Source organism: Ailuropoda melanoleuca, chromosome 4 (assembly GCF_002007445.2).
Source record: "Ailuropoda melanoleuca isolate Jingjing chromosome 4, ASM200744v2, whole genome shotgun sequence".
Classification (NCBI taxonomy): Eukaryota; Metazoa; Chordata; class Mammalia; order Carnivora; family Ursidae; genus Ailuropoda; species Ailuropoda melanoleuca.
Window position 1 is genome coordinate 246,263 of NC_048221.1, and position 15,591 is coordinate 261,853.

General features: G+C 63.9%; 2 protein-coding genes across 7 annotated transcripts; one reads left to right on the forward strand and one right to left on the reverse strand.

The window, feature by feature from the left end:
* Positions 1-6: 6 nt before the first annotated feature.
* FGF22 (fibroblast growth factor 22) lies at positions 7-4,337 on the forward strand. Of its 2 annotated transcripts, none has more exons than XM_002923528.4 (3): positions 7-250; positions 2,502-2,605; positions 2,701-4,337. In XM_002923528.4, the coding sequence occupies exons 1-3, from the start codon at positions 37-39 to the stop codon at positions 2,893-2,895; spliced, it is 513 nt and encodes a 170-aa protein (XP_002923574.3). In that variant the 5' UTR covers positions 7-36; the 3' UTR covers positions 2,896-4,337. The 2 variants fall into 2 exon arrangements, with proteins under 2 accessions (XP_002923574.3, XP_034513232.1); XM_034657341.1 differs by having other exon boundaries at positions 2,724-4,337.
* Positions 4,338-4,398: 61 nt separating this feature from the next.
* RNF126 (ring finger protein 126) lies at positions 4,399-15,585 on the reverse strand. Of its 5 annotated transcripts, none has more exons than XM_034657338.1 (9): positions 15,469-15,585; positions 8,134-8,192; positions 7,836-7,899; positions 7,287-7,498; positions 6,111-6,179; positions 5,967-6,036; positions 5,324-5,502; positions 5,083-5,198; positions 4,399-5,002 (listed from the first exon to the last, which is right to left on the reverse strand). In XM_034657338.1, the coding sequence occupies exons 1-9, from the start codon at positions 15,541-15,543 to the stop codon at positions 4,707-4,709; spliced, it is 1,140 nt and encodes a 379-aa protein (XP_034513229.1). In that variant the 5' UTR covers positions 15,544-15,585; the 3' UTR covers positions 4,399-4,706. The 5 variants fall into 5 exon arrangements, 4 of the variants coding, with proteins under 4 accessions (XP_034513229.1, XP_034513228.1, XP_034513230.1 ...); XM_034657337.1 differs by having other exon boundaries at positions 7,287-7,531; XM_034657339.1 differs by having other exon boundaries at positions 4,841-5,002; positions 5,324-5,413; positions 7,287-7,531.
* Positions 15,586-15,591: the final 6 nt, after the last annotated feature.

Below are 15,591 nucleotides of genomic sequence, written 5' to 3' on the forward strand. Positions count from 1 at the left end.
GAGGCAAAGAGCGGCCGGCGAGCCGGGCGCGGGGCCATGCGCGGCCGCCTGTGGCTGGGCCTGGCGTGGCTGCTGCTGGCACGGCCGCCCGGCGCCGCGGGGACCCCGGGCAGTCCGCGGAGACCGCGCAGCTACCCACACCTAGAGGGCGACGTGCGCTGGCGGCGCCTCTTCTCCTCCACCCACTTCTTCCTGCGCGTGGACCCCAGCGGCCGCGTGCAGGGCACCCGCTGGCGCCACGGCGCCGACAGTGAGTCCGGGGAAGGGGTGCGGGGCAGGCAGGCTGGCAGGAAGGACAGGGCGGCAGCGGCAGTAGGGACGAGCCGGGTCCTCCGTCACTCCCCGGCTGGGGCCTCAGTTTCCTCATCTGTGAAGTGGACCAGCGCACGCGCTGGGAGGGTTGGGCAGCTGAGGTTAGGGTCCCAGAGGAAGCTCCCAGCTCTGGGCCTGGCTCGCAGCGGAGAAAGGTCTTTGCAGAATAGTTGAGGCTGGGGTCACTGAGTCCATTCACAGAGGGCCGGCTCCTGGGAGCTGCCCCACCCCAGGACCCGGATACGTAAGAGAGTGGAAGCAGAGCCAGGGTCTGAACCCTGGAACCCCCCCCCCCCGCAAATCCAAACTCAGAACCTGTCCGAGTGAGGGACCCCACTATTTCTTCCAACACATCCTTTTAGTAGATGAGGGACAGAGAGGGGAAATGACCTGTCCAGGGTCACACTGCTGAGGTGGGGGTGGGGTGTTGCAGGGGCCCCTTAATGCCCAGAACCTTGTCAGGTTGGACTCACTGTCCCTGATGCCCTGCCCAGCAAACAGTAAGCGCTCAATAAGTGTGGAATGTATGAGGCAAGAGGAGGCATTTGGGCAAAAGAGGAGGAGGAGTCCGGGGCTCGTGGGGGACCCTAGAGCCTCAGTGACCCTGCGGGCCCGTCTTGGTCTGCCCAGAGCTCGGAGGCCGGGGCTGGGGAATGGCTAATCACTGGCCACTGCCTGAATCACCACCATTAGGGCAGATAATCACCCCTTGCCCTTCCAGCTGCTTTCATCGGGCTCCCAAGGCTCTCATTAGGCTCACCGGACAAGGACGATGACAAGGGGACTGGCTGGGCCAGTCCATCGGTGGTGGGCACAGGCAGGCAGGGTGGCTTCAGGCTGGGTGTGGGCCCTGGATCTTCTGGAAGGCTTGGGACAGTCACTGCTTCTCTCTGAGCCTCAGTTTCCCCATCTGGGCAGCAATGGTGGTGACATGGTTGATGGCTATGTGGGGGGGGAGGGGCTTGGAGCGCTTCTCTCCCTCGTTAATTCTGTGGTTATTAACTGGGTACCTACGGTATGCTGTAGTGGGCACAAGGGACGGAGCAGTGATCAGGACAGCCCACCTTCATGGGGCTCTCACAGCAGAAGGTAAAGCAGTTAAACAAGTGAACAGCTAATATGGTAATTTCACAGGAGGCCATGTAGCGTGGAAGAAAATGAAAACAGGGTGATGTACAGATGACTGGGGGCAGCTTTACCGGAGAGGTCTGGGGCCTCTCCAAGGAGGTGGGCTTGAGTTGACTCTCATGTAGAGAGAAGGAGCTGGGTGCCTGATAGGGGAGATAGCAGCTACAGAGGTCCCATGTGACATGGGGTGAGCTCCCCATCACCTCAAGCATCCAAGTCCAGACCAAAGATCAGAGGGCAAGGCCTTGACTCCAGAATAGGCCCTGGTACATGGGTGGGTCGAGAGTGTGGGTGGCTGCTCATGCCCCAGGTCTACCTCCCCGGACCACTCAGAGTGGGGCCCGGCCCTCTGAGGTCACCCATCTGCCACTTCCCAGGCCTCAGTGTCCCTCTCTGGGAAGTAGGCACAGTAGGCACCTCCCATCTGGGGTTGTGGGGTACAGTGCTTGGCATACCGTTGGGGCTCCAGCAGCGCTGGTGACTATCGTGGAGCTGAGCACACTGTGCTGTCCACACCCCGTGTCCCACCTCCCCCCACATCCCGCCTCCCCCCGTGTCCCACCTCCCCCTGCTGCCTGGGCCATGGCTCCCACCTGGAGCTCCATCTCCTGTCACCGAGGACGGCCAGGGCGGGAAGCCAAGCACAGCCTGCGTTGCCTCCGTTATGGGGTCTACGGCTGTCACACGCCTCACTGGTGCCCAGGCAGTCCCCTGCCTGCTCTGGCTTGGTTTTCTCCACCTTGACCTCACCAGAGCCCTCCCTGCTCCGAGCTTCCAACTTGGCTGTGGCTCCCAGAAGGCCGGCCCCTCCCCGCTGACATCCTCCCACCTGGCAGGGCCCGTCCTGCCTCAGGCCTTCACACTGGCTTGAGTGTCCTTCCTGCCCCTCCATCACCCCCCCATTCTTGGGGTGCTCCCTTGTGTCAGCACACCCAGCACAGAGCCAAGCACACAGTAGGTGCTTGGTGAATGTTACCTGAATGAACGAGCCAGCAAGAGCACGCGGGTGAGTGGACGGTGGGCTGCAGGCCCGAACTGATCCCCCCAACGTCCCCCCCCAGGCATCATTGAGATCCGCTCCATCCGCGTGGGCGTTGTGGCCCTCAAGGCTGTGCACACCGGCTTCTATGTGGCCATGAACCGCAGGGGCCACCTCTACGGGTCGGTGAGTGCAGCGTGTGGGCTGTCCGGTGGGCGGGTGAGTGTCTGGTGGGGGGCAGGGCGTCCGGTGACCTGCCTCACACACCCAACCCCCCGAAGCGGGTCTACACTGCCCACTGCAGGTTCCAGGAGCGCATCGAGGAGAACGGCTACAACACCTACGCCTCGCTCCGCTGGCGTCACCGTGGTCGGCCCATGTTCCTGGCGCTGGATGGGCAGGGGGCCCCGCGGCGTGGTGGCCGGACACAGCGGCACCACCTGTCCACCCACTTCCTGCCTGTCCTGGTCTCCTGAGGTCCCTACGTCCGCAGGATGCCTGAGCTGCATGGCCAGGGGCCGGGGGCCGGCGAGGCCCAGGCCGTGGCCGAGCTCGTCTGGTCACTCCTCCTCTCCCCAAGCATTCATGGAGTGTCTGCTGTGTGCCGGGCTGGGGGCACTGCAGGACCCCCACAGACGCGGCCTGACCCCCAGGGAGTTCCTGAGTCGGAGGGGAGGTGGACACTGAGCTGAACAGAGGCCACAGGTGTCCAGTCACAAGCTGGGCCAGCACAGAGGCCCCAGAAAGGCCCCACCCAGGCTGGACCCTGAAGGACATGGCTGTGCGGTCACCAGAAGGGCTGGGACGCAGCCTAGGCAAAGGCTCTGAGGCGGGAGCCCACTGGGGTGTTGACGCAGGGAGGAGGTGGGAGAGGCTGGGGCAGAGCGAGGTTTGAGGGACAGGGGAGGGCGACATGTACATACCACAGGGTGACAGGTCCCCGTTTTTGTCCCGGGAGCTTGGATGTGTCCCCTCACGCGGCAGAGGGGATCTTGTCAAGGCCCCGAGATGGGGGTGACCCTGGGCTCCCATGGGGCCCGGCGTCCTCACGAGGTCCTCACGAGAGGGAGGCAGAGGGCAGGAGCCCCAGAGACGGGCAGACCCCGCGCTGCTGGTGGTGAGGATGGAAGGGGGGCCGCGGGTCAGGAAGAGGCAGGAGCCGGGTCTCCCTGGGGTCCTGGAGGTGGAGGGGACACCAGCCCTCCAGTCTATATTTCTGAGCCCAGAACTGTCAGAAAATCAGGGAGTAGTGGTCATAGCGGCCGTGGAGCAAACACACAAGTGCGGGCGCACACACACGCACACAGGGTCTGAAACTGCTCGAACGGCACCCGTGGTCAGAGCTCCTCCACTCCCGTGGGTCGGGCAGGGCTGGGAGTGGGAGTGGCTGCCATATGCAGGCCACGGCGGCTCTGTGCCAGCATCCTCCAGGGGCTCGGGGGCCCTGGGGCGGCCATGCCTGCTGCCCTCCCAGCACCCGAGCCCTCACCCCCAGGCTGAGCCCCCGCAGAAGGAAAAGCGGTGGAGGGAAGAGCCTAGGCTCAAATCCCAGTTCTACAGCCTTGGGCGAGGCGGCTCCGCTCAGGTGTCCAACCCGGGGAGAGGAGGGACATTCCGGTGGGGAGGGTGACAGGCCCTGGGGCAGGCCGCAGGCTCCCACCCCTCCCAGCAACCACCGTCCACTTAAAATACAGAGAATGAAGTTGGAGAACAGGTGCCGGAGGGGGTGTGTAGACCAGAGGCTGCTGGTCCCCGGCAGCCACGCAAACACACGTGGCCGGTGGCCCCGTGGGCAGGGGCTCGGCAGACTGGGGCTTTCCGGCAGCAGCCTTCCCACTCAGGGAAGCTCTGACATCTGGCGGGGAGTCGGGTCTGCGGCCGCAGAGCTGGCCGAGGCCTGAGAAGCAGGACCTCGCGGGTCGCACCGCTCAGCCCACCCCCCCCCGCACCCGCGCAGAAGGAAAACGCCAACCACCTGCTTCTCTTTCTAAGTAGGTGTATTTTTAAATAGCTTTCAAGATACACATATTTTTTCCTTTAAAAAACGTCTGTCGGAGCAGTTTTGTTCTTGTTTTGCTGGTCATCCTGTGGTCCCGAGCCCCCCGGCACTTGGGTTGGGGACTGGTGGCCTGTCCAGGTGTCACGGAGACCCCGGCCTAGCGGCTCCACCCGGTCTTTCCACAGATCATGCAGGGCCGCGTGTGAGCTAAAACGTCCATTTATTTCAAAGCAGTAATAATTTAAAATTATAAAAACCTTTCCGCCGCTGACTGTGTGGAGGGTGACGTTAGAGACAAACGGGGGGGGGGAGCTGGGGACGCCCCGGGGTGCTGTGCGCCCAGGCCCCTGTGCCAGACGCCCCGTGGGGAAGGCGGAGCTTTCTCCAGCCTGGAGGCGGTGGTCCTCCGAGTCTCTGCCCGCGGCAGGGGGTACTCAGGAATTGCCGGCTGGGTTCTCGTTGCTTGGCGAGCTGGAGGAGGAGGACGACGAGGAGGACGAGAAGCTCACGCCGGTCAGGCCCGGGGGGTTGGTGGCTGTGTTCTGTCCCGTGAGGCTTTTCCGGCACACGGGGCAGCTGTCGTGCTGTGTGGGAACAGAGGGCGGGGCGGTTCAGAGGCCGAGCGCGGGGCGGGGGTGCCCAGGGCCACGGCCTGCCGGCTCACCTGCTGCAGCCAGGGCACAATGCAGCCGTCGTGGAAGAGGTGACTGCAGGGCAGCTGCCGCACGCGCTCCCCCAGCCCGTAGTCGTCCTTGCACACGGGGCACTCCAGCCCAGAGCCTGCAGGACGGGGAGTCTGTGACCGCCTGGGACCCCCTGGGGCAAGCAGGGGCCAAGTCCCCACGCTGTCGGGGGGAGTGTCGGCAAAGGGAAAGCAGCCCAGTGGCCGAGAGCCACACACCTACGTGTTCCTCGGTGACGGGGACGGTGGGGAGGGCCTGGATTTTCTCTTTGTCCGCAGGCGGGGGGCCTGTGTTTTCAAACTGATTGAGGAGCTGAAAGAGAAGAGGCCAGAGTGCCGGGAGCTCGGTAGGCAGGCGCGGCCCCTCGCCCCAGAGGGCTCTGAAACGCAAGGCTGGGTTACCTGCAAAAGCACCAAGGCTGTGTTTTTCCTGGTCCCCAGACCTCCCCACGAAGCTGAGCCCCACGCTCTACCCACCCGTCTGCACGTCCAGTCAGGGTCACCTTGCACCCAGGGCAGCTGCAGCCCTGGGGACGGCGTGACCCCTCCCAACACGGAGAGTCCCACCCAGGGGCTTGTCCCCAAGGCCTCCTATCAGCTAGAGCCAGAGGGCTGGGTCCTGCCACGGCAAAGCATGCCACAGCCTCACCAGCGAAAGGCCTCACAAGGGCCGCCAAGGTCACGGTGACCACCCCGTCCCCGGGACAGCTCAAGAGAACGTGGAGGTCCATGTGGGGCACCCCAGCCTCAGGATAGGAGTTATGGAGAGCTGGGGAACAGGGCATCCACACCAGGGACCCTCTCATCCTCAGCAGAAGGAAAGACGGCAACACCCCAGTGCCCACTTCGGGAAGGCCACCCTGTACCTGTGTGATGATGGCATCCAGGCCGTTGGCCCCCCAGGCGTAGTCCATCGGGTTTGAGTGCAGGACACCCCTGGGCAGAGAGGTCTGGGGTTCAAGTGGCGGAGGGGCAGGGCAGGGTACAAGGGGACCCGCCCACCTACTCACCAGGGGCCCAGGCCCAGGCTGGGGATGCTGGCAGGAGTGATGATGCCATTGACCAGCTGCTGGATGATCCTGGAACAGAGTGGGAGGCCCGGCCTGTGGTCAGCGCCCTCCAAGGCTGGGCACCCCCAGAGAAAGCAGCAGAGAAGACATGTGTCCAGCTTTGAAATTCACAGCATTTAAAGGCTGTGTTTTCAACCAAGAAGATTTGCAAAGAATCAGACATGAGACACACCCAGAAAAGTGTGTGTCCCTCGCTGATCTTTGGGCCAGCTCTCCCGGAGGCCTGGACAGCGCCCGTGAACACGAAACACACCCGCTCCCCGTGTTACAACCCAGCAGCGCATCCAGGCCCCCAGCCCTGCTGTTCGCAGCGGCCCTGAACCGAGCCAGCTGAGGTCACAGTGAAGCCAGCGCCCGAGCCTGGGGGAGCCGCTGTAGGGCAGCCCACAGACACGGGACACGAGGGGCATCAGGGCAGCCCAGGCTGTGTCCTGGGCTGGAATCGAACAGAGCCACGCACACTGGGGCTCCCCATGTGTCTAAACCCATCCCAAGTGACACAGGCGCTGCTCTGCGTACAGCCAAGTTCCAGCTACGAAGGTGCTAGAGAAGCCAGGCCCTGTCTCCTCTGGGGGTGGGCCCTCTGAGGAACGTTTCCTTTTTACCCCAGTCCTTCTGAACAAGCCTCCGCTTACAAGGGTGCTGTCCTGGCGCCAACCCCACCATGGGAGCCGGGGCTCTGCTGAGGAGCTGGGATGCCTGAAACCCACCCCACCTGCCTGCTGCCTTGGGAGACAAGGACCCACATGTGAACCAGCTGTGTCTGAGCAGATGGCCGTGCAGGCAGGGGGTGCGAGGGAAAGGCAGAGACCCCTCTCAGAAGGACGGGGGGCACTGAATGGACAAGAGGCCCCCTGGCCCTGTCTAGGTCCCGCTGCATCCTCAGGCCCTTGAGCCACATTTTAGGGTCCCCCCCCACCCCGGAACCCCGTAAGCATGGTGGGCTCAGGCGAACTCTGCTTGGATGCACTGGGGAACCACCCTGCCCAGAGGCCGCCCCTCTGTGCCCACAGAACCTTTTGGAAAGGCAGACGGTCAGTCTGCCTGAGTCGGGATGGGGCAGGCTGCTAGACTCCCACGAGCGTCCCACCCGCCAGCTATCCACAGGTGCCTCACCCTTCCAGCGTGGGGACGCCTTCGTGCCGGCCAGTGGCCCGCCGTGCGGTGAGGCGGGCGCGGGGCTGCCGGGCGCCATACCGGTGCCGGGAGTGTTGCTCTCTCTCCCGCCGGCTCTCGGGGTCCCTGCCCTCATCGGCCTGCACCCCAGGGGGGAACGTGGGGATCTCGAAGCTGTCGTCGAAGATGCCGAAAGCGAACTGCCCATAGCCCTGCGGCAGTGCGAACAGGTGCTGGTCCACGTTCTGTGGGAGGAGGGCCATGATCACGGGCAGGGGCAGGAGCCCTGAGCTGCCACCTGGGCCCTGCCCAGCCCAGCCCCTTGCCCGCACCCCACATTTCCTCCATGCGCCATGGGGTGCTGTCCTGGGCTCAGGGCTCTGAGGGATGGGGACCCGCCAGGGGGACCTTGGCATGTGTGAGATAAAGGAGGAAAGAGAGGCCCAGCGGTCAAGGGTCATGCGGGAGGAACAGTCCTGCAAGGCGGGGGAGGAGGGGTGGGGGGGCAGCTGCCTGCAGGAAAGAGGCACCATCTGGGGCTGGACTCACCTCGAATGGCGGCCTGCTCTGGTCCGTGGGGGCTGTGGAGGGGGCGGACCCATTCTCTGTACTCCTGGGAGGATGGGCGCAAGTCAGCAGTGGGGGGGTCCTGCCGGGACTCAGGGCCGCTGTCGCCCTCTGAAGCCCTGCCCGTGCCCCGGATCAGGAAGGGGAGCCATCTCCCCTCCACCCCCACCCCCGTGGCCCACCCAGGCTCTGCCCACCCACAGAACTGAGCCAGCATCTGGTGCGGCACCCCGTGTCCCAAGGGGGCCGGTCCGGCCAGCGTTCACCTGGGCCGAGTTACCTGGTCTCTTCTGGAAGCTCCTCAATGAAACCAGACTCGCATCTGGGGCAGATGTAATCCTGCGGAGGAGAGGGCAGCTGAGTGCGATCCTGGGGTCCCTGCCCCGGGGCTGTGCTAGCTGGACGCCCCTACCAAAGGCCGCGGCACGCAGCAGAGGGGACCAGCTCCAGGCACACCGTGAAACTGCTCAAGCCCAGAGTCGGATTTGGCAGAGGCCCCGCAGGGCGGCCCTGGGCGGGGCTCATGCACAGACACCATCAGCCATAGCTACAACCTCTGTGTCTCAATGACCAGCCCCCTGGACCTGCTGCCCCTGCTGCAGGTGAGGCCCGAACTCCCAGGTGATCTCCCCACCATCCCACAGTCCCATAGTCCATTAACCTATGATCCTCAGGATGACAGAAGTCATTTCGAGGTCTCCACTCAGCCACAGTAGCTGTGGAAGGCTCTGACAAGGCCTGTACCAAATGGGCCAGCTGACGTGGGTCCACCGAGCAGTTCCTGACTTACGCAGACAGAGAACAGTCTGTGAGCACTGCCCCCTGCCACGTGCCCCAAGCTCCAGGAGGGTTGCATGAGTGACCGTGGAGCCCCAAGACTATGGAGCCTCAGGAGCTTAAATCCCAGAAAGGGGGCCACTGAGGGTGGGAAGCGCCACCCAGGCACAGGGACCAGATTGTGGGTGTCCCACGGTGGGATTTCTGGGACATTCCAGCAGCCCCCCACACAGGGCCTGTGACCCCATCCCCAGTGGCCACGCCCCCCACCCCCCCTGGCCCACCGGTTCTGCCCCAGCTGAAGAATGGGGAGAGAGGAGCCACAGGCAAAAGCCCACAGCCGTGGGTCCCAGAGCCACACGACTGGCCACCAGTGCAGGGGCTGCTTCTAGGCAAGGTGACTTTCAGAAGCACGGTCCCCGCCTGCTGAGTGGGAGAGAAGGTGGGGGGGGAGGCGCTGCTGAAAGTCCCAGGGGAGCCACGGGCTCAGGTGGGAGCGCCACCACAGCACAGGCCGTGTCCCCTCACCTTTCCACACGCCAAGGCAAAGCGGGCCCCAAAGGACACTGTCTGAGCCAAGTTGGGAAGAGAGGAGGGAGCTGCACGGTCATAGGGACTGGCATCCAGGACGTCTAAACAACTCTAACAATTCAACAATAAAACACAAATAACCCAGTGAAAAAGGGCCAAAGAGCCAAAACAGACAGTTCTCCAAAGACACGCGGACAGCAGTAAACCAGCAGGACACTCAGCACCATCGGGCGGCAGGGAAATGCAAACCAGAACCCGTGAGACACGACCTCACAGCCGCCAGGACGGCCGGACTCCAACACACAATGACAAGTGCTGGCGAGGACGTGGAGACGTCAGAACCATCCACCACGCTGGTGGGGACGTGACACGGGACAGCCTCTTCGGAAACAGTCATGCAGCTCCTCGAAAAGGTGCACACGGAGTCACAGGACAACCCTGCAATTCCACGGCTGGGTACGCGGCCGAGAGACACGAAAACGCATGTCACACCAAACCCGCAAGTGGACATCCACAGCGGCACCACTCACAGCAGCCGAAAGGTGGCGACAACCCCAGCGTCTGTCACAGGTGAATGTGGCCCATCCACGCACCAGAGCGTCCCGCAGCCGCAAGCAGGAGCGCGGCGCCCACCCCCGCTGCCCCGGGGACGGACCCAAGCCCACGCTGCTCAGGGAGGGAACCAGACACAGAAGGCCCCACGGCGTGAGTCCACGTGTGTGACACGTCCAGAACAGGCTCCTCCACGGACTGGAAGGGGGCTCGCGGGGGTCAGGGGCTGGGGAGGGGAATAACGGGGACGGAGTTTCCTTTGAAGGTGACAGAATGTTCTGGAACTGGATAGAGGTGGCGGGTACAGGACTCTTGAGTGTACAGGAAACACTGAAGTGCACGCTGTGAACAGGTGGGTTGTATCTCAACAAAGCCGTCAGAAGGAGCAGCGAGGACAGCACCCTTTGCCCCTCGGAGTGGGGATGTGGGGGCAACGGGCAGCTCTGCGGTGCAGCGAGTGACCAGCCTGAAGTGTCTGGGACGAGGGTTCTCACTGCCTGGAAGGGCCTCTGGGGAGGAAGGGTTAGGACACAGGCTCGTGTGGCCGCACGTGTTTGCGGTGGTCTCGGTCAGGACGCTGGGAATCAAACCAGCCCTTGGCATGGCCGTGTCACAGACAACACCGGCAGTCTGTCCAGGGCTGCCCTTGGCTCAAGGTCAGCAGGAAGGTCCAGGCTCTCCCTGTATCCTGGTGGAGCCCACCCCGCACACACTCCTGCTCTACAGAGGAGACAGAAGCCAGACATGCGCCGGCCCTCTCCAAGGGGGAAGGTGGCGGGGCTGGGGAGGGCCTATGTGGGAGGCTGCCCCTCCCTCTCATCTGAGCATGGCGCCTGTCCCCGAGCCTCCACGGCCCCCTGGCCAGCCTGGAGGAGCCAGAGCGGGGTCAGTGTGTCAGGCGGCCTCAGCCTGAACCGCAGCCTGACCTGCTGGGAAACAGGCAGCCTCTCCGGCCGCTCCTGAGAGCCACCTGGGAGCCCCACCTCACACGGTGCACAAGGTCCTCATCTCACTCTCTGCTCTCCACTCTCCCCTGTGGTCAGCTCAGAACACCCCTGGCCACTCCCACTTCCCTGCCCCATCCAGGCCACCTCCACCTGCCCTCTCTTTTCAGGGCCTGCACACCATTCCCTTTGCTGGAGTGTTCTCTCCCAGATAGCTACCTGGCTTGCCCCCTCTCGGAAGTCGGGTCTCTGCTCAAACGTCACCTCCTGGCTCAAGCATCAGTCTCCCCACCTGTAAATGGAGGGTGGCCTCAACCCTGGGACTCTGAAATCCAGCAGCCACTGAGGACCAGAGGGCTATGGCTCAACTGCTGGCCGTGGTCAGCGCCCTGCCTCCGTGCTCTCTATACCTGTGCAAGCTCCATGGGCTGAATCCAGATTGGCCTGTCTGAGCCGCAAACCCCCCGACACCTAGGACTTCAGGCGGGGCTCCAGCCTCTGCTTGTAGGCAGTGGGGAAGGGCCCAGATCTGGGGGTGTCCCAGTGCTCTCCTCCTCCATGGGCACGCCCCAGAAGTTTTTGTTAAACCTGAGTAGCCAATAAAAGAAACCTGCAGCCAAGCAAGGAGAGCCTGGATGGAGTGTTTGCCGGCCATGGGACAGAGCCTGCCTCCCGAGCCCGGGGCCAGGTGGTGGCAGCCCCATGCCCCCAGCCCTCACTTGTGAGCGCCTGTCTCTAACTGACGGCTCCTCACGGTGAATTAGTTACCTCTCCCCCTAGGAGGAGGGGGCCACCCCAGCATCGTCACCAACAGCGGTGGCCAGGGCACCGAGGACAGGACGGACAAACACTAAATTCACTGAGTGCGGGCTCCTCGTGCTCAGCCCCCATGATGCGCCTAGGAGGTGCCGTTCAGCCCCTCCTCAGTGACAGGGAGGACACGTGGGTGCAGACAAAGGAGTGACCTGCCCAGGTCAGCCAGGTCAGCCGGGACGGCCCTTGGGAACAGGTGCCAGCCCTCATTCACACACTCTTTCACACCACAGCCAGGCAAGTACGGTTAAACTGGGGAAACTCTGGCGGGCGTCAGAGAAGTGGCTGGCCCCCCAGGATGGTCTGCTCACGGTGACACTGGCCTCTGTAGGCCTAGGCCCCTCAGGACCCCCCCAGAGGAGGCAGAGCTCCAAGTGCAGTCCAGACACATCGGAGGGACACGGACTCAGGTCCAAACACAGACACCATGGGACTCCCACGCCCCTGCAGCCCCGTGCTCCCAGGCTGTGCCCCACCAGCCCATGGACCCCCAGAGTGCACCTGCTGCCCCACACAGCCGCTCTTAGCTGTCACGGGGCAGAGGGACCTGCCCAGACTCCATGGGAAAGCTGACCTGCCCCCACACTCCCCAGCCCCCCTGCATTTTCTTCTTGTGGTCTTAGGAGCAGCCACCACATCCCACGTTCACGCCCCATCTGTCCCCCGAGCGTCCGTGAGCATCACGCACGCCGATGACCCGGCACGGTGTGGGGCCCGCTGTGAGCCGGCGATATGCACACACACAGCCCAGCAGTCGTTTCCACCCAGGGGTACCCAATCCCACCTTCCTGATCTTCCCTGGGTGCTTCTGACACCACTGCCAGCCAGAACCCCATATGACAGGGCACGTGAGCCCACTATGCTGGGGGCTCCGCCTCGCTCCAGCCTCCACTTCAGCCGGCCACGTGGCTCAGAGGCCTGGGGTGCCCTAGGGCGTGGCTCAGCCCAGCATCCAGCCACCTCTTTGGGGCTCAGCCCCTGCTGACGTCAGACCCTGAGCAAACACCAGCCCTCTTCGGAGACCCACTGCGTCAGGCTGCAGGGTGGGGTCCATGTTCCGTGGGGTGAGGGGCAGCCCACACATCGGGGCTCCCTAGGCATCCCCAGTGCCTGATCTCAACTCCATGCTCTGCACTTCCAGTGCGCCACCGAAATCAGTTCCACAGTTATCCTCCCCAGGGCCTCGATTTCTGTAGGTGCAATGGACGGCTCGCCACGGGGCAGGGGCTCCCTGCCACAAGCAGGGCCCAGCACAGCACATGGCACACAGGGCTGTCAGGTGGCCAGAGGGCCCAGAAGGAGGCCACATGGTACCAGGGAGGCAGGCCCAAGCCCAGATGCTCCGTGGGGAGGACTCCACCCATTCTGCTAAAAACTGAGGGCCGGGACTACTCCAGGCCCCTCCAGGGGCAAGGACAGCGGATGCGTGAAGAGAGCGAGGGCAGGCTGTCTCTCCTCACCTCACCCCAGCACCCCTCCAGGCCCAGTCTCAGTCCAACCACACACTCAGGACATTGCCGAGAAGGAAAGCGGTCACCATCAACGAGACACCTAAGGCGCCACCTGCAACAAGGAGCTCAGGGCGTGAGGACCCTGGGCTGCAGCCTGCTCCGTCCACCTGGTGGGACGCTGCACCTCCTGGCAAACCCTGAGGACACCGAGCACAGCCAGGCTCTGCCCATGGACACTCTGCTTCCACAGCCCTGCAGTCACGCCACCCAAACCAGCACGCCCACCGCACCCCAAGCACTGCCGTTTTCTGGGAAGGATCGAGTCTGGGCTTGTGCGCCAGCCTTGGAGGCCTTCAAGCCAGCCAGCCTGTCTGGTTCCTGCTCCCACATGCCCTGCCCCAGCTAGGCCTCCGGCCTGTCCCTGTGCATCCTGCGGGTCAGGTGCTGGGCTCCCCCCCACACACACACATGCTCCCACTGGACCCTACCGAGGAGGCACGGGTTAGCTCCTCACACCTATCTCACAGGCCAGGAAACTGAGGTCCAGGGACGTTGAGCGCCTCACCCAGAGCCACATGGCGGAGACGTGGCACAGCTGCGTGAGGCCTCAGCCCGATCCTGCAGAGAAGCCCCTGAAAGCCAGCACTGTCTCAGGGCCTCCAGAGGGACCAAAGCGATGACAAAAATCGTGTGGGCTGGGACCTTCCACCACTACCAGGTTAAGTGAGCGTGCATTTCCTGCCCCGGAACACCAGGTGTGCCCCTTACTGATAAACAGTCACCCTGTCTACTGCGCTTCGTTGAACCCTACTCCAAACCCACCAGCAGGCACAGTCCTTACCGTTATTTGCTTTTACAGAATTTACCAGCATTCCTAACTAACTATTTGCCAATCACTTATTCAATATTGGCTCCCTGACCAGCCTATAAATTATGAGGACAAAGGTCAAGGATACCTTGACACCACTGGATTCTGTGCTTAGGAAGGTCCTCACCAGACTGGCGACAACTGCAAGAGGTCAGGGTCCTCCAGGTCCAAGGCCACACGGCCAGGAAGTGGCCACACCTGGCCAGGACCCAGGCCCTATGCTGACCCCAGGAAGACAGGCCCAGAGCAGACAGCTGTGCAGACTAACTGGCCCCACCACAAAGCAGGCCACTCTGGGGGAAGCCCGAGACCCAGGGCCTGTTGTGGGGCTCATACCAGCTGCAAGGGGCTGTACGCAATTAATCTAGGCTGGTGAGCTGTCAGGGGACCAGCCCCTTCCTGCCATGGTCGAGAAACACTCTTGAGATGGTGCTGCAGAAAGCCGGAAAAGGCAGAATCAGGACTTCCGGGAGGCCAGAGCGGGGCAAGTCTCAACTCCCCCAGCAGGTGCTCACACATCTGAGGTTTCCTTTTATTCTTCCCTTCTCCTGAGGAGGGGGGAACCCCTTGCCTCTGGAAGCCACACCTCCCTCTTTCCCAGCCTCCTGGGCCCAGACACTGCCCTCTGCTCCAAACCCTGACTTTAGCCCACTTTCCTTCTCTGTGGATGGGATGATGCCAACAGTCTCCTTCCCCTGGCCCTCTCCCGGGCCCCTCTTCTCAGGGGTCCCCACAGCTGGAAAGGCAGATCTGAGTCTGGCTCTGATATTGGAACAGCCTCCAACCACCACCCGCCAGCCAGGCGACAGTGAGGAGCACACCAGCCGGAGACGAAGTACGAGGGGAGTACCCAGAAGGTGCTCAGTAAACCCTCACCACCTGCAGCCCCTTCACCGAGCGGGGAGAGGGTTCCCAATCCCACACCCCCCTCTTCCTGCTCCGCGAGGGCAACGTCAGGGCCACGGCCGGCCTGAGCTTCCCGAGCCTTCAGATTTTGCACCTGTAAAGTAGGAGAGGGTCGGACTAGACCGCCGCTTTCCCTGCCGGCCTGGGGCAGGGGAACACGGGTCCCACCCTGGACCTCCGGCATGAGGAGCCTGGAAGGTCGTACCTTTCACAAGCAGCCCCCTCCCGCACCAGGCGGTTTGGGAAACGCGGGCCTAAATGAGCAGAAAGCAACACCTGGCCACAGGCTGGCCTCACCGCGCCCCCCTCCCCCAACTCCAGGGGAGCACAAAAATGCAGGCCCGGGTCACGAAGATGTGCCCGGGGCAGCTGTCAGGCCCGGCCCAGGTCCACCGCCTTCTCGTCCCGACCACGGGAAAGCGGCGGGAGGGCTCTACCGGGCGGCGCGCAGCCAGGCGCCCGCAGCGCCGACCACGCGCTCCGGGAACGGCCCCCGGGTCCCCCCACCTCTCTGCTGCTGGGCGGCGTGCCGAGCGCAGGTCACGCGGCCTCTGCGGGCCTCAGTTTCCCCGTCGGGGGCCGAGCGGCCTCCCGGGGGGNGGCCGCGCATCTGGGGTCATCGGCCCCGCTGCGCACCCGGAGGCGGCCCCCGCCTCGGGGCCCTCCGCAGACACCCGGGCCGACGCCGCCCGGGCCTCAGTTTCCCCGTCGGAGCCAGCTCGCCTCAGGCCGAGGGTGAGAGCTCCCGCCCGCCACCCCGGCGCGGGCCTCACCGGCAGGCGCGGCACGATCTCGACCGAGCAGCAGTGGCAGAAGTACCGTCCGGGCTGCGGCGACGCCTCGGCCATGGCCACTGCCGCCTCCTCCGCGCCGCCCGCCCCCCGCGCGGCGCCCGC